Raw genomic sequence first — 16,562 nt, forward strand, 5'->3', positions numbered from 1 at the left:
AGATGCCAAAGATTGCACACTCAAAGTGGTTTCAATTATATTAAACATAATAGAATAGATGGATATAATATATTTACATAATGCAAATGCTACAATAATATATACCTAGCTGCTGTACTTGTACAGTATGTGCAAAAGAGGCAAGAGAAGCACCAGGAAAATTATGCCTCATTCTGTTATAAAGAGGTTACATTGTGTCCACAGATAATACAAACTTTAAAAATAAATCTAAGCAACATTCAGTAAATTCTCCATTTAAATGTAACTACTTATTACAAGCCTCGTAAGATTCAGTCCAACCAAAAGGTTCTAATGATATATCAATATTCAAATTATACATAGGTTCTAGACATCACTCTTATGTAAATATATCCAAGGACAGTTGATAAGGAATGTTTAAAAAAAACCTTGTTCAAAACGAGCATGTACAGTTGTTGAAAGTCTAAGTGGAGAGGGCTTTTCTAGTTTATATTTATCTATATAGCCGGCATATAAGTCCATCATAATTTTTACATGGTTGTAAAATGTAAGAAAATGTAAGAATTAATTTGAAAGTAAGTATTGTATTAAATATCAGTGACTAACATAATTATATAAATATAAAAGGTTTGTGTGACAGATGAATGAACACAGGACAAAGCCCCCCCCTGCAATTTCATTGGGTGGGGGACAATGAGGTGGTAATAGATATTATGAATATAAACATCTGAATATAAACATTTCCCAAACCGACATTTGTAAATGGAATTGCCACGGTAAACTTGGGTCTGTCACAAGTAACTGTTGATAGTATTAATATGCTAATCAGTCCAGTAAGCCGAGGCAGGAGAGCAGTGTGATGATGGTGCAGAACAGGGTGATGGAGGCCAGCTGAGCACGGTGTGAGGAGGACAACTGGCCAGTCACGGGTGCTGGGTGTGGGGGTCTCAGGACCAGGCGGCAGGGGCCCTGGACTTCTGTCAGGGGGATCTGGACCTCGCTGGGCGGGGTCTCTCTCAACTCATCACGGACCTGAAGGGAAAGACGAGCACTTTGTTTTGGTGAATCAAGCCAAGCCTGTTTCAGTGCTGATGGTGAGCTGAGCATGAATTGAATTACGTCCATGCATTAAGCTCTTGGATGAATGTACTCAAAGCACCAGAATGGTTTTTAAATGCAATTATACCCACTCCCTAAACACTAATGTGAAGAACCGGTGATCATCGTCGACAACAACAGGACTCACTCTCTCCACCGCCTCAAACACTCGCAGGAAGTTGGATCGGAGGACGCCGGCCAGCTCTTCATCCGTCCAGTTCCTCAACAGGAGTTCCTGGACCAGGGCGGGGTACTGGGAGACGTCTTCCAGCCCCACCGGAAAGCTGCACATGCACAACATATTTGCGGACTCTGCAGTTGTTGCCTAGGGCGCTGACGCTAAGTAACAATGCGTGCCGCACAGCTGCCGCTCACAACAAAGTGACCTCTAAACTAATTCTCTGGAACCAGGTGTGATGCTTTTCTTGGAAGTCAGTGCTTACTTTATGGCACCATCAAAGTCCGCGCCTATTCCAATTGAATCAGCTCCAATCACCTTCCTAATGTGGTCAAAATGGTCTGGACAACAAATGAAATCAAACTTTATTTATATAACTTTTGTGCAAGAAGAGAGGACAGAGTGCTGCATAACCACTTAATAAATCAATTGGAATTAAATTAAATAAGTAGTGAATCACAAGCCTGACAAGGAAGTGCTCAAAATATCCGTGAATCACGAGATGACTCTTACCAGCTACCATGGAGACGTCGGCTTTATCGCAGCAGGACACGAACGGCGTGTGGAGATTCACCATGATCAGCCCTCCGTTGCGTTTCTAGAACGCCGCATCCAAGACCGAGAGGGACAGAGAGAGAGAGGGAGGCTGAAGGAGATGGATGGAGGGGGATTAAAGAGATTAAAGGGGAGAGACCAGAGGGCCCGGAGGTCTCACCAGAGCGCGGAGCAGCCGGTCCGGGACGTTGCGGCTGTGGTTGCACACGGCGTGGGAGGAGGAGTGGCTGAAGATGACGGGAGCCCTGGAGAGACGCAGCGCCGCCGCGGCCGTGGCCCAGGAACTGTGGGAGAGGTCCACCATCATCCCCAGCCTGTTCATCTCCTCCAGCACCGCCTGCACACACACACACACACACACACACACACACACGCGTATGTTAACACACACACACACACACGCGTATGTTAACACATACACACACACACACACACAAACACACACATACTGTAGTACATGCACACACACATACAGTAAGAGCATACACACACGCACACACACATGCAGGCATGCACACACACACACACACACACACATAGTACGTGCGCACACACACACACACGCATGCAGTAAGAGCATACACACACGCACACACATGCAGGCATGCACACACATGCACACACACACACACACACAAATAGTATGTGCACACACACATACACACACAGTAAGAGCATACACACACACACACACACATGCAGGCATGCACACACACACAAACAGGAAATGAGCAATAAAATGTTGCCACTTAATCCTGAAGATCTCAGCAGGGGTTGAATGTCAGACACATACTTTGTATTTGTGCAGCACTTTTATAGACTAAATGGAAAACTTTGAGAATGTTAGTTCAGCTTGTAACCGGAGTGCTGCCGGAGTGCCTAAGAAGGGCCGAAACAACGGAGGTCTTCAAGCGAGATCTCAAGACGTACCTTTTCGGCCTAGCCTACAATCACTAGCCAGGACCTTGAGACACAGAAAGGCTGCCTAAAACCTACCTGTGAATCCTCTGTATACATTGGTGTTTATCCTGCTATGCACTGTATGTATATCAAGTTGTGTACAGAAGCTGGTTGCCCTGAAACAGGCTTGTTCTGATATCTGTGTTGCTTCAATGGCTCAGCGTGCTACTAACCGTTTTCTGCCTCCCCTAGTGCGTCTCTCTCTCCCTCCTACCTTCTAACCAGGTCCAGTGGATGCCCCACTGTCGCCTGCAGACCACCCTGAGTCCGATAGATACCCCTGTGTCAGCTGTGGATGTCGTAGTATTTAGTTAACACACACACACACACGTACACACAGACACACATCAGTCCACATCTGGCTTAGGCCTGGACCTGGGCCCAGTCCCCCTTCCCCTCACCCTAACCCTAACCCGGGTCCGTATCCTTTTCCCACCCCCACCCTACCCCCGACCTCGCCTCTACCTGGGCCCAGGCACACTCACGCTCACACACACAGACATACACCAGTCCTGGGCTCGGATCCCCTCCCCCTCACCCTAACCCGGGTCCGTATCCTTTTCCTACCCCCTCCCTACCCCAACCCCTGCCTCTATTTGGGCCCAGGCACATTCACGCACACACAGACATACACCAGTGTTTGCCATGTCCCTCCTATGATGTTTTTAGCCTCTCTTACTCTGAAAATGTAATTTAATGTAATTTACTGCTATAAATGTTCTTAGGCGGTAGACAAACATACTCCAGGAGCTTGCTCGATCGCCTTGTTGAGAGGGGTCAGGGAAGAATTTTTACAGCTCACTTATCTGGCCCCCGGGTGATAGTTTTTTTGCTTCCCTCTGGAATATGTAGAGAGTGGGTCGTATGCCCACCTCCCTTGTTCTCTGTAAAGCGCATTGTGTTGCCTCTGGGTATACAAATAAAGATTTGATTGATTGTAACCATCGTCATTGTACCTTGTATGCAAAATCTGACTGGCCATCTCTGTATGTACGCAAGCACACCCATTGGTTGAGCTTTATCTCTAAAACTCTCCTTGGATCAGTCCCTACTTACTTGTGTACATGCTGTATATTTGACGCACCACACTCGCATACACACATGCACACACATATACACATGCACACACTCACATACACATGCACACACTCATATACACATGCACACACATATACACATGCACACACTCATACACATGCACACACATATACACATGCACACACTCACATACACATTACACTCTGCATACTCACTGTATACGCACTGACTGTGCTCATTTTTGTCTAATGTCCTTTTTCTTATCTTATAATTTTTTGCACTAGCATTTACAGCAATAAACGAATTCTGGTTCTGATATCTTATCAGAACCCATAGTCTGATATAATAGCAGAACCCAAAATATACACAGTAGCCTGTCCTCGCAAGATGCTCTGCAGATGACTGTTCCACATATTTGCAGCTGGGCAAAAAAGACTTGCTGTACAATTGCCAGAACTGATTTCATACGATGCCTTTCAATCCTTAAGTACTTAAAACATGAAAGTATTGGAAATGATCTCTGTATCTAATTGGTTCCTATCTAATCTTATAATTTATAAATATTGATATTTGTGTGTTTGTTTATGTAACCTTAATGTGTCTTTATGCTGCCCTCTTGGCCAGGTCTCTCTTGAAAAAGAGATTTTAAATCACAATGAGCTTCTTACCTGGTTAAATAAAGGTTTAATTACATCTAGTACTGGTATCTGTGACAGTAGAGTATATTTTGGAAAGTCTAGACTTAGCACATCCTGCTCCAGACTATTTTACTATCATTCACTCAGGCTAAAGTGCCATTCCAGACCTCATCATCTATATTTCCCCCAAGCTCATCTTCCCAAGCTCTTCTGATTTTCATTAATGTCATTTTCCTTTAACTCTGTACTTTATTTGTGTATCCATAGGAATGTTTGTAGGACCGGGGTGGGGTGGGTTGGGGGGGGGGGGTAGGTAGGGTGTTTGTGTATTATAAAAATAAAAAATAAAAAAAAGAACTAATGTTTATATGTATCCCTGTACATTCAATAACATATTTAAAAAATAAATACATTTAAAAAAAACATTAAAATAATAACCTTACCATACCGAAGTGTGTTAGACTATCATTCACTCTCTGATAGGCACTATAGAGTGTTGAAGAGGACTCAGCCCTGGAGAACAAAACAAGTGTCACAAAGCAATTACAAAATGGATGCAAACAAATGTATTTCTGCCAGTCAGGGCTCCTCACCAGGGGGTGTTGCATGTGTGTGTGAGGGCCATGGAGCGCACCCCCAGCTGGTAGAACATGCGCAGGGTGGGCAGGCTGCTGTCGATGGAGTGGCCTCCCTCAATACTGATCAGACATGCAATCCTATTGGACTCCCTCAGTCCTGCAGAAACGCACGCACACACACACAACCTCAGTGCCGTTCTCTACGCCAGGCTATTGCAGCATCAGACGCCCACTGCCCTACCTTTGGCAGACGTCACCAGCTCCAACGCCGGGTACTCGGTGCACATGCGGCGGATCAGATCTATCTGCTCAAGGGTGAGCCTCACCACATCCTTCCCCTGAGCGGTACACATCACGTAGGCTGCGAACACCTGACAAGACCAGGGCCCAGTCACATAGGGGCAGAAGCCCCGGAACAACACTAGCTAGCTCAGAATGGATCAATTGTTGTGTGGCTTGTGTGTTGGGATATCATCGGGGCTTCAGAACTGAGGCGTAGACTGTGGCCACTCATTACCTGACCACCAACATGGCCTTTGGTGAGACGACCGATGTCCGTGGCCACTTTGCTAACGTTGTGAAGGTCGATTTGACTCAGCCTGTTCTCGTGGAGGATCCTCAGGCGCAAAGCAAGGTCGTTATGGCTGAGCAGTGAGCAGGAAGGCAGATGGAGGGGAGTGGGAGGGAGGAGAGTCATGTTGAAATCCAGTTCCAGCAGAGATAGCTCCACATATCACGACTAGTGTGTGGGTGAGAATATAGTAGGGAAATATAATACACATACAATACATACATCACATCTAAAGTTGTGGTGGTGAAATGCATTCCAAAATAATAATAAAAAAACGGGGAGGAAGAATAAAGAGCTTATTTGGGCTTGCTTTAGCCGTACCCATCGATCAGGCGATGTTTAGACATCAAGGCTTTCGCTGTTTCACTCTCTGTTTCTGCAGAGGTGAGGGTACAGCTGAGGAACAATAACAGGTTGACTGTGCGCACCCAGAAACAACCTGGAAATATCCGCGACAGCATATTGACCACTTCACCAACTCTGGGCACACATGGGCACGCTATGGGACTGTGGGACACGAAAAAAGCGGACGAATAACCGAGTTATTGAAAATTGACTTGAGACACCATCTCTAATTCTAAAGACTACTTTTATCCATATAAAAGTATAACATATAACATATCATATAACACGCTTAAATGCAGGCAATTATATGAATCAAAAACATGTCATCGCAATGTGACCATAACTTCCGTATTGCCACTAATGTAACACATTGAATAAATAAACTTACGTGAAAAGTTGATCAGTTGGTTCGAACGCGTCATGCAGCCTTCTGCACTGCAGGCTATGTAGGCTACGTTCAGTACGTCCGCCCGGAGGTTAAGATCACCAAATTACGCCACCTCTCGTACAATTTTGGTTATAACCATGGATGTATTGGGTAGTAACCTGAACATTTTGCCATCACGAATGCTGAAACGGTAGTGACTATTTCCTATCAACGCAGAGACCGGTCAAACGCTAACCCCAACCCTATACCTAACTGTAACCCAAGCCTAACGTTAACCTAACCCTAAAATTTAACCCTAAAAGGGTGTTAATGAGAACTAGCCTTTTCCGTGCTGAAACGGGGGAAACATGGGATATTCAAAAACAAAAAGAAACTCCTTAACAAGCTGTAGAGACGCTGTTTATTGAGTCTTCATATTAATAGTACACTTAAAAAACTACATTATTTACATAATTAATCCATCATTGAACCAGTCTTCTTTTAGGCACAAAGACAGGAAAGCTCAGTCCAAAAGGTCATTCAGTTTTGATAAGATTAAATAGGCTATTAAATGGTTACAAAAATAACCCATGAATAGGAAAATATGCCATGGATCTGAAGATACAAATAGTTGAATAGTTCAATTCAAGAAAGGTTGTTTAGGCCTATAATGCATTTCTTTTTTGACAGTTTATCTTTAATCACAATATACTGTAGTACTCCCACAGATCATGAAACATTCAAACAGAGGAAATACAACACAAAAAGATGCACGTCACAAAATATCTGCATGTCGTGGAAGTCCATAGGATGCTCTTTGGGATGAAGACAAGTGGCCTTCATCTAAGGGTACCGAGTCACTCAGTATACCCAGTCTACAAACGTCTCCATGAATGAACCAAGAGCTGTAAGCAGCGTGAGGGAGCACATCCAACTACCCCATTCACCCCCACTCTCCAAGGGCCCATTCAATACTGTCTAGCCATCAGAAGAAGTGAACGTGTTCAATATATTATGGTGGTATTTTTTTTAATTTTGCAGAAACGATACCGGTACATCCAGAGGTCTGGGATCATCTGCTTTGAGTGAGTATGTTTGGAACCTGCTGCCCGTGGACATGATTAGTTTGCAAAGGCAGATACGACAGTTTGCAAAGGCAGATATATATGACACTTGACCAAGTGATCCTCCAGGATACTCCTTTCCAGCATTTGCAAATCAGTACATAAATATCTCATGTGATACTAAAGTGACATTCTCTTACTCGAAGGCAAGAAATAAAAATGAATCATAATCTAGGCTACTCTTAATTCACAGTTGAAACTCAATTCATAAAATAACACAAAAGTCAGTTGAGATTCTGCTGCACCCATGTAATAAATCCCCACATAGATCGAATCGAAAAATGTTCATTTATGTTTGAAGCTGCATCTAGCGCTAGCACCGTACAAAACCATACCAGGCCCTTCACCCTCCGACAGACGCTGGCTCCTCGCCCCGCAGTCAGTCCCAAGGGGTCGGACGCACTACCACCATGGAGGCGGATGCTTGTAACGGTACTCTCCGCGGCCTTTTATTCAAACACCCCTCCATGGCCCACCACACAGCCAGTGATGAAAGCTCTGAAGCGCAGGCCATATTCAAGCTGCCATCAGCAGGTCACGCCTCTCTAAGGCAGCCCAAAACAGCCCAGCCCCACTGCAGCCAAAGCCCATGCTTTTATCACTTTTTATTATTTTGAATCAGGTTTCGTGTAGGGTAATCCCATAGGTCATAACGACAGGCGAACTAGCTCTTTCGGTTTCTCTTAGAATAGGTGTGGTCGTTCTGGAGGGGGGGCTGGTTTCGGAGGCTGGCTGGGGTGTGTCCGGGGTCTGCCTGGCCTCAGGGCGTGGGGTCCTGGTGGCTCTGCAGGCGTCTCTCTGCCGCCGCTGCCATGGTCCTGCGTCTGAGCAGGCCGAGTTCTGAGTCCGGGCCTGGGCCCTCGTCCTCCAGGCCGGACAGGTCCTCCTCTTCATCCTCTGGGCTCTTGCTCAGGTATCTCCTGCAAAGGAAAGAATTCAGGAGGTTATGAACCCGTGACCTGTGACTGCACTTACTCACCACTTCCTCAGTAATGGGTGCAGTTGCTGAATTCTGAATCACTAGACAAGTTTAGTCATCTACTATTACCAAGAGAGGTATAAGCTCTTATAAGAAAAGGGGACTTTTATTCTGAAGGTTTTGGAGAGACGTTAGGACAGAGGGATTTCATGCTGCGTTCCAGTTGTATCGGAGGTTGAAATTCGGCACCCGGGACGACGTCATATCTCCGTTAAATGCGAAAAACTCACTTTTGCCCCATCTTTGTAGTTCTCGCTAAGTTAGGAATATCAGTTGATATTGATAACAACGCACTATGCGCCATTTTGCACATGCGAACACTGCAGCAACATTGTCCGCTGATAGACGTTGGACAGTACTGTGTGTACAACTGATTTAATGAGACACAAATAAGACAGAAGCGCTTATAAACAGTCTAATTACAGCTTTCACTTATTGTTAATTCGCGGAGCAGCCATCTTGATTTGGCGTCAGCAGCTGACGTCGATGAGGTCGGGGTTGATTTTCTCCCCTGAGTGAAACGGCGGAAAGCCGAGTTCAGGTGATGTATTTGTTAATGATTTTTGAAGTTGAACTCGGGAAAAATATGATTATTGACAGTGTAATCACTGCCCTTGTATAAAAACAGAGTAAAATACAGAGATTCTGGTTTTGAACGTTTGGTCGTGGTGTGTGTGTGTTTAGTCTTGTACCTGCGCGCCTGCTGCAGCAGCTCGTCCTTCCTCTGCAGTAACATCTTCTGTCTCTCCTCGGCCGACTTCGAGAAGCGACTGCCTCGGACCTCCACGTTGTCCAGCTCGCTGGGACCGGCCTCCGCCCCCCCGGCGGCCCCCGCTGGCTCGTCTGAGGCCGGGCCTGCCTGCAGAGGGACTCGCTCCACAGCCTGAGGAAGGACAACCGCGGCGAACAGCCGACCGTTAGTCGCTAAATCTGTACAAGAGTCTAAAATTCTCTTAGAAATCATTACTGGTGGTTATTGACTTACACTATCTGGAGACCCATACGTATAATCTGAAATGTTAACATGTCTAGTTCCTGTCCCAGACCTCACCTGTGCAGGGAAAGGCACCTGGATACGCCCTTCCAGGATGTTGTCGGTGGTGACCTCTACGGAACGGGTCAGCTGCAGGTCCTGCAGCACCAGGTGGTAGGGCACCTGGGGGAACATCTCCTGGATCTGGTGGGCCTGAGGAGGAGGAAACACTACGTTACCCAGCAGCCATCTTGGATCAGATTAAAGCCTACACGTGTACGCACACAACAATATTTTAAAAAGCTTGTCATTGAACTCGAGATGAAACTCTTGAAGCGAAGCTGTGCATGTTTCATCGCGCGCGTTGTGAAAGTTGGCCGGTTGTTGCTAAACGTCCTCTCTAAGACGTGTGTGGGGCCGTGACGGGTTCTAACTCACCATGGCGTTGAGCTGGGAGTTGTTGGCCTGAGTGATGCCCAGGATGTTGGTGGTGTGCATCACCTCCACTGAGAAACTGGGCAGCCAGCTGGCAATGCGGGACCCTGATAGTTGGAGACACCAGAACGCATGATTAAAAAATAAAATAAAAATACAACACATTCTTGGCTTCGTCTGTAAGGGCCTAGAGGGGTCTGAAGATGAGGAGGAACATCCACATCCTGCCGAAGGTACTCGGTGGCAAAAACATCCCTGAAAGACTAGCAATGCTGATTGTGTGCGTGACTTTCATCTGTACTTTGTGGGTCTCACCGTCAAAGTGGAAAAAGTGGTTGTGTTGGTTGATGTGGGGCCTGGCGTCTGGGGCAGGGCCCCCGGGGGCCATGTTGTCCACTAGGGGCCCCCCGGGCTGCTGGCCCCGCGCCTGCTCCCCGTCCCCGCTGATGTTCAGGGACATCCGGCAGGTGGGGCACGAGGTGTCCTGCTCCAGCCAGGAGCGCAGGCAGGAGCTGAGCGAGCACACACGCACAAACGCACGCACAAAACACTGTTTAGGACACTGTTACCCAATACATCCCTGTATGCCATTCCTGACTCCGAGTGGCCGTTAGTTCCCGAGGTTGACCGGCACGGGCCCTTACTTGTGGAAGAGGTGGCCGCAGGGCAGTTTCCGTGCCGTCTGCATGGAGTCCCAGCAGATGGCACAGTCGTCGTTGTTGGCAGCCAGCTCCTCCGCCGTGGCCACCGCAAACCTGCGTGTGTCGCAAGAGGTCAAGGTTCAAACTCGGCACTGTTTCCGTGATGCAAGCGGCACGACGGAACAGCTCACATCTTGTAGCGAGACAACGGACACCCACAGAAGGACAGGGCCTATATCGGCCGCCGAACAAGAGGATAACAACCGGTGCCTCTGAACAAGTAGCGGAGCTAAAGAGCGCAGACCTGGCCTCCATGTTGTCGATGACGCGCAGGTAGTTCTTATGGCGGCGGATGCGGCGCTGGACCTCGTGGAACAGGTAGCGCAGCTGCATGAATATGACCAGACTGGCCATGGACAGCCAGATGTTCCCAAACAGCTGCGGGGGAACAGAGAGAGGGGTCAAAGGTTAAAATGTACAGTATACTTCAATCAGCTCGGCAGTCGTGTGGTCGTTCAGCCGGCCGTTCGGCCTCTCTCACCAGCATGTGGATGTGGTGCATGAGGTCCAGGCTCAGCATGGTCAGCTCCATGATGAAGTCTGTGTAGTAGACGTAGGTGCCTTTACTCTCCCAGGTCCCTGGGTGGTTCAGGTCCCACAGGTGGATGGAATACCTGGAGAGAACCAGCAAACCTGCTCAGGCTACATGGCTTTACACATGTAGGATGTCAAAACCTGAACTCCTAAACTAAGCTTCTCAAATGCTTACTAAACCGGGTAAGCCAAAACACTTGGCCCCTAGAAGCTGTTTGCCTGGTGACCCATCCTGAATTTTGGAGTGCACTGCCGTTCGCTCCATAATTCAATAACGGTAGTGGGCGGATCGATTTAAGGATTCGTGCTGGCATCGCCAGACCAATTCAGCAAATATGAATTAGTCAGAATAAGAAGAAACAGGAGGGTTACCAGACTGATCCGTGGAGAGAAACGGAATGTGAGCTCGCGTGATCAGGATGGCGGTGCCAGGCTAAGTGGTCTGTCCCTAGAAGAGCTCAGTCCGTCAAGCGATGGGTTTCCACAAAACCGTCAGCTATGCACAGTAGCACCTCTAAATATCTTGGTAGGTTTTGGATGTAATAATTCCTAAGTTATAATCTCAGAGGACAGGCAGAACTGATGCTACAGTGGCCATGTTGGAGGAGCAGCCTCTAATTAGCAAACTTCTGAAAATACATAGAAAAGGAAACTGAGGGTGTTCTGTCGATCTATGCTACGTATCGAGGGTTGCTACATAGTGGTTTTGCGCATGCGTGTATTTAACTCTAGATAAGAAAAACAGCAGTGACATCTTTATTCATGATTTTTGTTATTAAAAACGGGTATGTGTACTGTAAGAATATGGGAAGCATATTTTGATAACATTTATGTAAGATTTCAGGGACCTTCCATTTCAATCGACCAATATCCTTATCAAATAATACTTCCACCACAACTTTCAAGATTTCACCTCTATTCACTCCATGTATACTGTAAGAATATGGGGGGCATAATTTGATACATTTTTATGTAAGATTTCAGGGGCAGCAAATTTCGATAGACCTCTATCAAATAATAATCTTTGCCATAGATTCACACTAAGGTAGCATTTTTTGACAAGGTAGCATAGATCAGCAGAACACCGGCAAGACGTTCAGATGAAGGCAAACGATTTCAAAAGGAAAGCGACTGTCCGCTGAAAGCACACAAGCGACGCCGTTTCCAAGTGATCACCGGGAAATACAGTCCCAAAAACACACCCGGTGACACCCTAGTTGTCTCCAAAAAGACTAAACAGGGAAATTAGAGATCATCACCTTAAAGCAAGTAAAAAGCCTCCGTTAGCTCCAGGTAATCACCCCATGATCACCCTCTTTAGCACAAAGCGGTCTTTCAGCTGGGTGCCCATGGCAACAGAGGAAAAACAAACATTGGGCTAATAATAGTGGAGGATCATTGTGAATCTGCAGATGCTACGGCATCAGACATCAGAGATGCTGCGGAGTGTGCAAACACTTACCGCATGATGACATGCCCCGTGCGTACGGTCACCAACAGACACTGGAGTGGAAAAAGAAGAATTGGAAATAATTTTGAGACAGTGGTGAACGGAATGAGTAGATGGACGTCGGCTTCCATCATGAAAACAATGTTGAATTAAGTATGAATTATTTCATTAACTATTTTTTGTAATGGTGGTTTGTGAAGCTCTTAATTGACTTATCTGTTTAAAAAAAAGAAAAAGTTACTACTACTACTTCTACTACTACTACTAATAATAATAATAAGTATTATTATTATTATTATTCAAATAATATTATTGAAATGTTGCCTACTATCAGCCATCTGTGTTCAACTGTCAAAGCATACAGGCAAGGTAAATGCTCAGAGAATGATGGGGCGTGGTGGGGGGTTTCTCACCTCAGCAGCCATGAAGGAGAGGGTGTGCATGCCGTGGGCGGCTCCCAGCAGGCCACACACCACCGCCAGGCTGCAGCAGCCCAGCAGCAGAGACACCAGAAGGGCCAGCACACGCATGTGGCTGTTCAGGGGAGTGGTGGGGGAGAAGGACAGCTGCAGCCAGGGAGAACACAGACACATTAACCACACACACACACACACATTTTACTGAAGACTGACACAATGACAAACATAACAGATAGATAGTAGGCCAAAAGATAGTAGGCTGCAGTCGTCATGCAAAAGGGTAGCATATTACGTCAGTGACCGACATAGGCTATTGACGGCAGATAACGTCTGTTATCAGCCAGACAGTTGGCTAAAAGTATCCTACATCAGTGACAAGGCACAAACCTGACACCTATTTCAAAAGCCATTTATTTTCCTTTCCTTTCCTTCCAAAGGAGCGGAATCTGATATGACCACATTTTGTTTGCCATGTAGCCTCAAGGACCAGGACCTAGTAGTTTAGGGCTGGATGTTAATTTATTTAACTCGGAAACAACAAAGTGAAGACCCAAACATATGTAGCAAGGTCTATTAATAGTGCTAGATCTGAAAACGATACTGTGTCACTCGCTGACTGTAATGTCACATGTCATGGCAGTGGCATCCACAAAGTAGGCCTAGCCAAGAAGCCTGTATACAGTATATTTATGCTGTAAACAAATAAACTATCCCTAGTGGGTCTGACCGTATACACCCCGCACCACCACTTGAAAATGAGCCAAAAATAATACTAAAGTGGATAATAACTAAATAATAATAAAACAAACCTGGTTTCCATATATGACTTGACTGTACTTCATCACATCATCACATACAATACATCTTAGCAGGTGTTTGAACTATCTATATCAAACGCTCTAGTTGGCATGCCTTTTTAGCACAACCCTTGAACTGTGGTAGGCTTTTCCTATTGAATCCCCTTCTAAGGTACAGATGTCACAACAACTACAAAAATAACTTTCTCAACCCAAGGTTGAAAGCTGTGTGTGATAGGAAAGCCGGGCGGAAGGGCCACCTACGTATTCAAAGCGGTCTTTGCAGAGCTGCACCATGAGGTGGAGGAACACCAGGGCGGAGAACCACAGACACCACATCACCACCTCCTCCACCGTTTGCACATTGAGCACCCCGAAGATGAAGATGAACTTGTAGAAGATGAAGTTCCAGAACTTATCCTTCAGGTGCTGGAGGCAAGAGGAGACATCAGAGAGGAGGGGGAGAACGATGTTAGGCTCAGGCCATATTTGTAACAGAAGGCTAGTCGTTTTACAGAAGAAACACGTGCCAATGTTGTTACAACCACATAGCTCACCTGTTTTTCACTGACCCTGAGTGGCCCAAACACCACACACTGGATTATCTTAGCGATCAGCATCAGACAGCAGCAAGCTGTGTTCACCAACACCTGGGGGTAAAGACAGGAGATGAGTGAATGAGACCCTTACTAGGGATGTGCACAACTCACATTTTTCATAGTCGATCAGTGGGTGGTAATCACTAATCATTAATCACTTCTTGGCCGACATTCTAAAGATTTGATTCCAACGCTATTACCACAATTTGACCAAAATCGATTAGTGACCAAAAATCATCTTTGACTGTCATGAACGATTAATTGATTAATTGGACCCAATAAACAGCATTCAGCATTCAACAGCATTCAGTTGAGAACAACTCAAACTCACCCATACAAATAGACTGTCAGTGACGAGGTACCACAGAACAGTGGTCGCCAACTCTGTGTCCTCGATTTCGCTGCTCAAGTGTTCATTGTCCACTTCAGTGGGAACGGACGGAGGTTCGTCCACGTCTGGGTCCCCATACCCAGGATCTGTCACAGTGGTGTAGGCACTGAAGATACTCCCAGCCAGCAGGGCCACACTCAACGCTGTGTAGGTCTGCAGGCTGGGCCACGGAAACCTCTCCAGGAACAGCAGAGGCATGGTTGAGGTCGGGCTTCTCTTGTTATCAGACTTGGGAAGTTAATTGGCTTGACATCAATTCCCCAAACACCCGAGCTCTGCTTTGCTACGTTGTAAAAGAGCAGAAAACAAAATGTTTTTCAGTCAGTGGGCGTAATCCCCAAGTAGCCTACGCCAACTTCAGTCTTCCGTTTCAGGTTGACGCCTTGCTGATGGCTAACTGATCCATCATAACACGCAAACACAACACAGCAGCACAGCAACAGTTGATTATCTCAAGTAAGTCATTTTAACGGTGTGTTCGATCATGAAATAACCTGGTCCCCTGGCCTGGCTGCCATGACTGCAGCTGGCCGGCTAGTTCTGGATAGCTAACGTTAGCTAGCTAGCTCTCGGTTCCTTGCTAACTTAGCTAGACTAGTACTAACGTTTGGCCCCTAAGTTAGCTAGCTAGCCAGTAGCTCGTTTTCTAGGTGGCTAGGTTCGACTGTCAACAGCCCCAGCGTACTCGATCAGTGCCTGTCGACCGTTTAAGTAACTTAACGTACTACTAACTAGCTAGCGATAGTTGCTCCAGCGGCAGAAGGCGACTCCTACCAGCCTTAGCCAGCTACCTAGCTAAATGTACCCAAACATTCAGTGAACATAATAAACATACAGTGTGTCTATGATGATAGCTAGCTAACGTTAGCCAGCTACGATCTTTCATAACTTTGGAATATGTCCCACACCCATTGTCCCTTTCTTACGGGTTGGAGCTTGCTGGCAGGCCCGTGTGTATTCAATTCAGAGTCCAGTTAGCTATATTGACGAAATCCTCGTATCTATTACGGTAATTTAGCTAGCTAGGTAGGTAGCGCGCATGTAGCGCGAGACCTGGCTACTTCTAATCAACGTCATCACGGCATCTTTCAAAATAAAGGTCCCGAATGATTGCTGTGTAAGTAATGGTGCGTTCCAGGCAACCCGTAACTCGTGTTTTTCCGACCTCCTACACGTGAAAATGCTCTGGAATGGCAGTCAAACCCGTAACTTCCCACGCGTGAACTCGTACAGATCGATGTACTCCCAGTTGCCGGGTGGGAAGTTACGGGTTTGACTGCCATTCCAGAGCATTTTCACGTGTAGGAGGTCGGAAAAACACGAGTTACGGGTTGCCTGGAACGCACCATAAATTGCGGAGATAATGACACTTGGTAGCTCATGTAATTGCATTTAACTATAGGAATCAAGGTCATATAAATTGGCTAATTTCCAACCATAGTCTCTGGGGCAGATGGCATGAGCACTACAATAATTAAAATACATTATATACATAATAACAAATAATACATAATTACCAGTGGAGGCTCGTCCATTGAGGCAGGGGAGGACAGTCCTCCTCAGTTTTTGGAGAGAAGAGAGGGATTAAAATATAAATATATGAATGTATTTATTCATAATTAATATTATCTCAGTTTCGTTCATAAAGCAGGTTTTCCATATGGATAAAAACCCATTATTTAAATTCTAAAGCTCCAACAGTGACATCTATAACATGCAGCTGGAGGACCTATAGATATGGAAGGGAGGCTAGTTTAGGGGGCGATCACCCCTGGAAAAGACGCCAGAAACGCGGACGCTTCAAAAACGCTTGAAACGCCTGGGACAAATATGGCCCAGTCCCAATGTCCCCC

General features: G+C 46.1%; 2 protein-coding genes across 3 annotated transcripts; both read right to left on the bottom strand.

Annotated features, from left to right (window-relative positions):
* Positions 1–804: 804 nt before the first annotated feature.
* On the bottom strand, positions 805–5,942 carry dpep2 (dipeptidase 2; the record flags this gene model as incomplete). Its single annotated transcript, XM_084437428.1, has 10 exons — positions 805–1,011; positions 1,226–1,361; positions 1,521–1,596; positions 1,769–1,853; positions 1,971–2,147; positions 4,890–4,959; positions 5,040–5,181; positions 5,266–5,395; positions 5,542–5,668; positions 5,917–5,942. 10 exons carry the CDS (start codon positions 5,940–5,942, stop codon positions 805–807), a joined length of 1,176 nt encoding a protein of 391 aa, XP_084293554.1.
* Positions 5,943–6,762: 820 nt separating this feature from the next.
* On the bottom strand, positions 6,763–16,250 carry amfrb (autocrine motility factor receptor b). 2 transcript variants are annotated; one of them, XM_084436605.1, is made up of 14 exons: positions 16,227–16,250; positions 14,650–14,992; positions 14,277–14,369; positions 13,984–14,148; positions 12,917–13,069; positions 12,516–12,556; positions 11,001–11,133; positions 10,764–10,897; positions 10,463–10,573; positions 10,134–10,330; positions 9,822–9,925; positions 9,462–9,596; positions 9,103–9,293; positions 6,763–8,351 (listed from the first exon to the last, which is right to left on the bottom strand). In XM_084436605.1, the coding sequence occupies exons 2-14, from the start codon at positions 14,905–14,907 to the stop codon at positions 8,192–8,194; spliced, it is 1,875 nt and encodes a 624-aa protein (XP_084292731.1). In that variant the 5' UTR covers positions 14,908–14,992; positions 16,227–16,250; the 3' UTR covers positions 6,763–8,191. The 2 variants fall into 2 exon arrangements, with proteins under 2 accessions (XP_084292731.1, XP_084292730.1); XM_084436604.1 differs by lacking the exon at positions 16,227–16,250 and adding an exon at positions 15,636–15,776.
* Positions 16,251–16,562: the final 312 nt, after the last annotated feature.

This window comes from Borostomias antarcticus, assembly GCF_949987555.1.
Source record: "Borostomias antarcticus genome assembly, chromosome: 4".
Classification (NCBI taxonomy): Eukaryota; Metazoa; Chordata; class Actinopteri; order Stomiiformes; family Stomiidae; genus Borostomias; species Borostomias antarcticus.

Excerpts from the sequence above, each read along its gene's own strand:
- amfrb (XM_084436605.1), bottom strand. The coding sequence starts at position 14,907 with ATGCCTCTGCTGTTCCTGGAGAGGTTTCCGTGGCCCAGCCTGCAGACC. Across the intron at positions 12,557-12,916 it reads TCTCCTTCATGGCTGCTGAG|TGTCTGTTGGTGACCGTACG; the intron begins GTGAGAAACCCC and ends TTTCCACTCCAG. Across the intron at positions 9,597-9,821 it reads ACTCCCAGCTCAACGCCATG|GCCCACCAGATCCAGGAGAT; the intron begins GTGAGTTAGAAC and ends CCTCCTCCTCAG.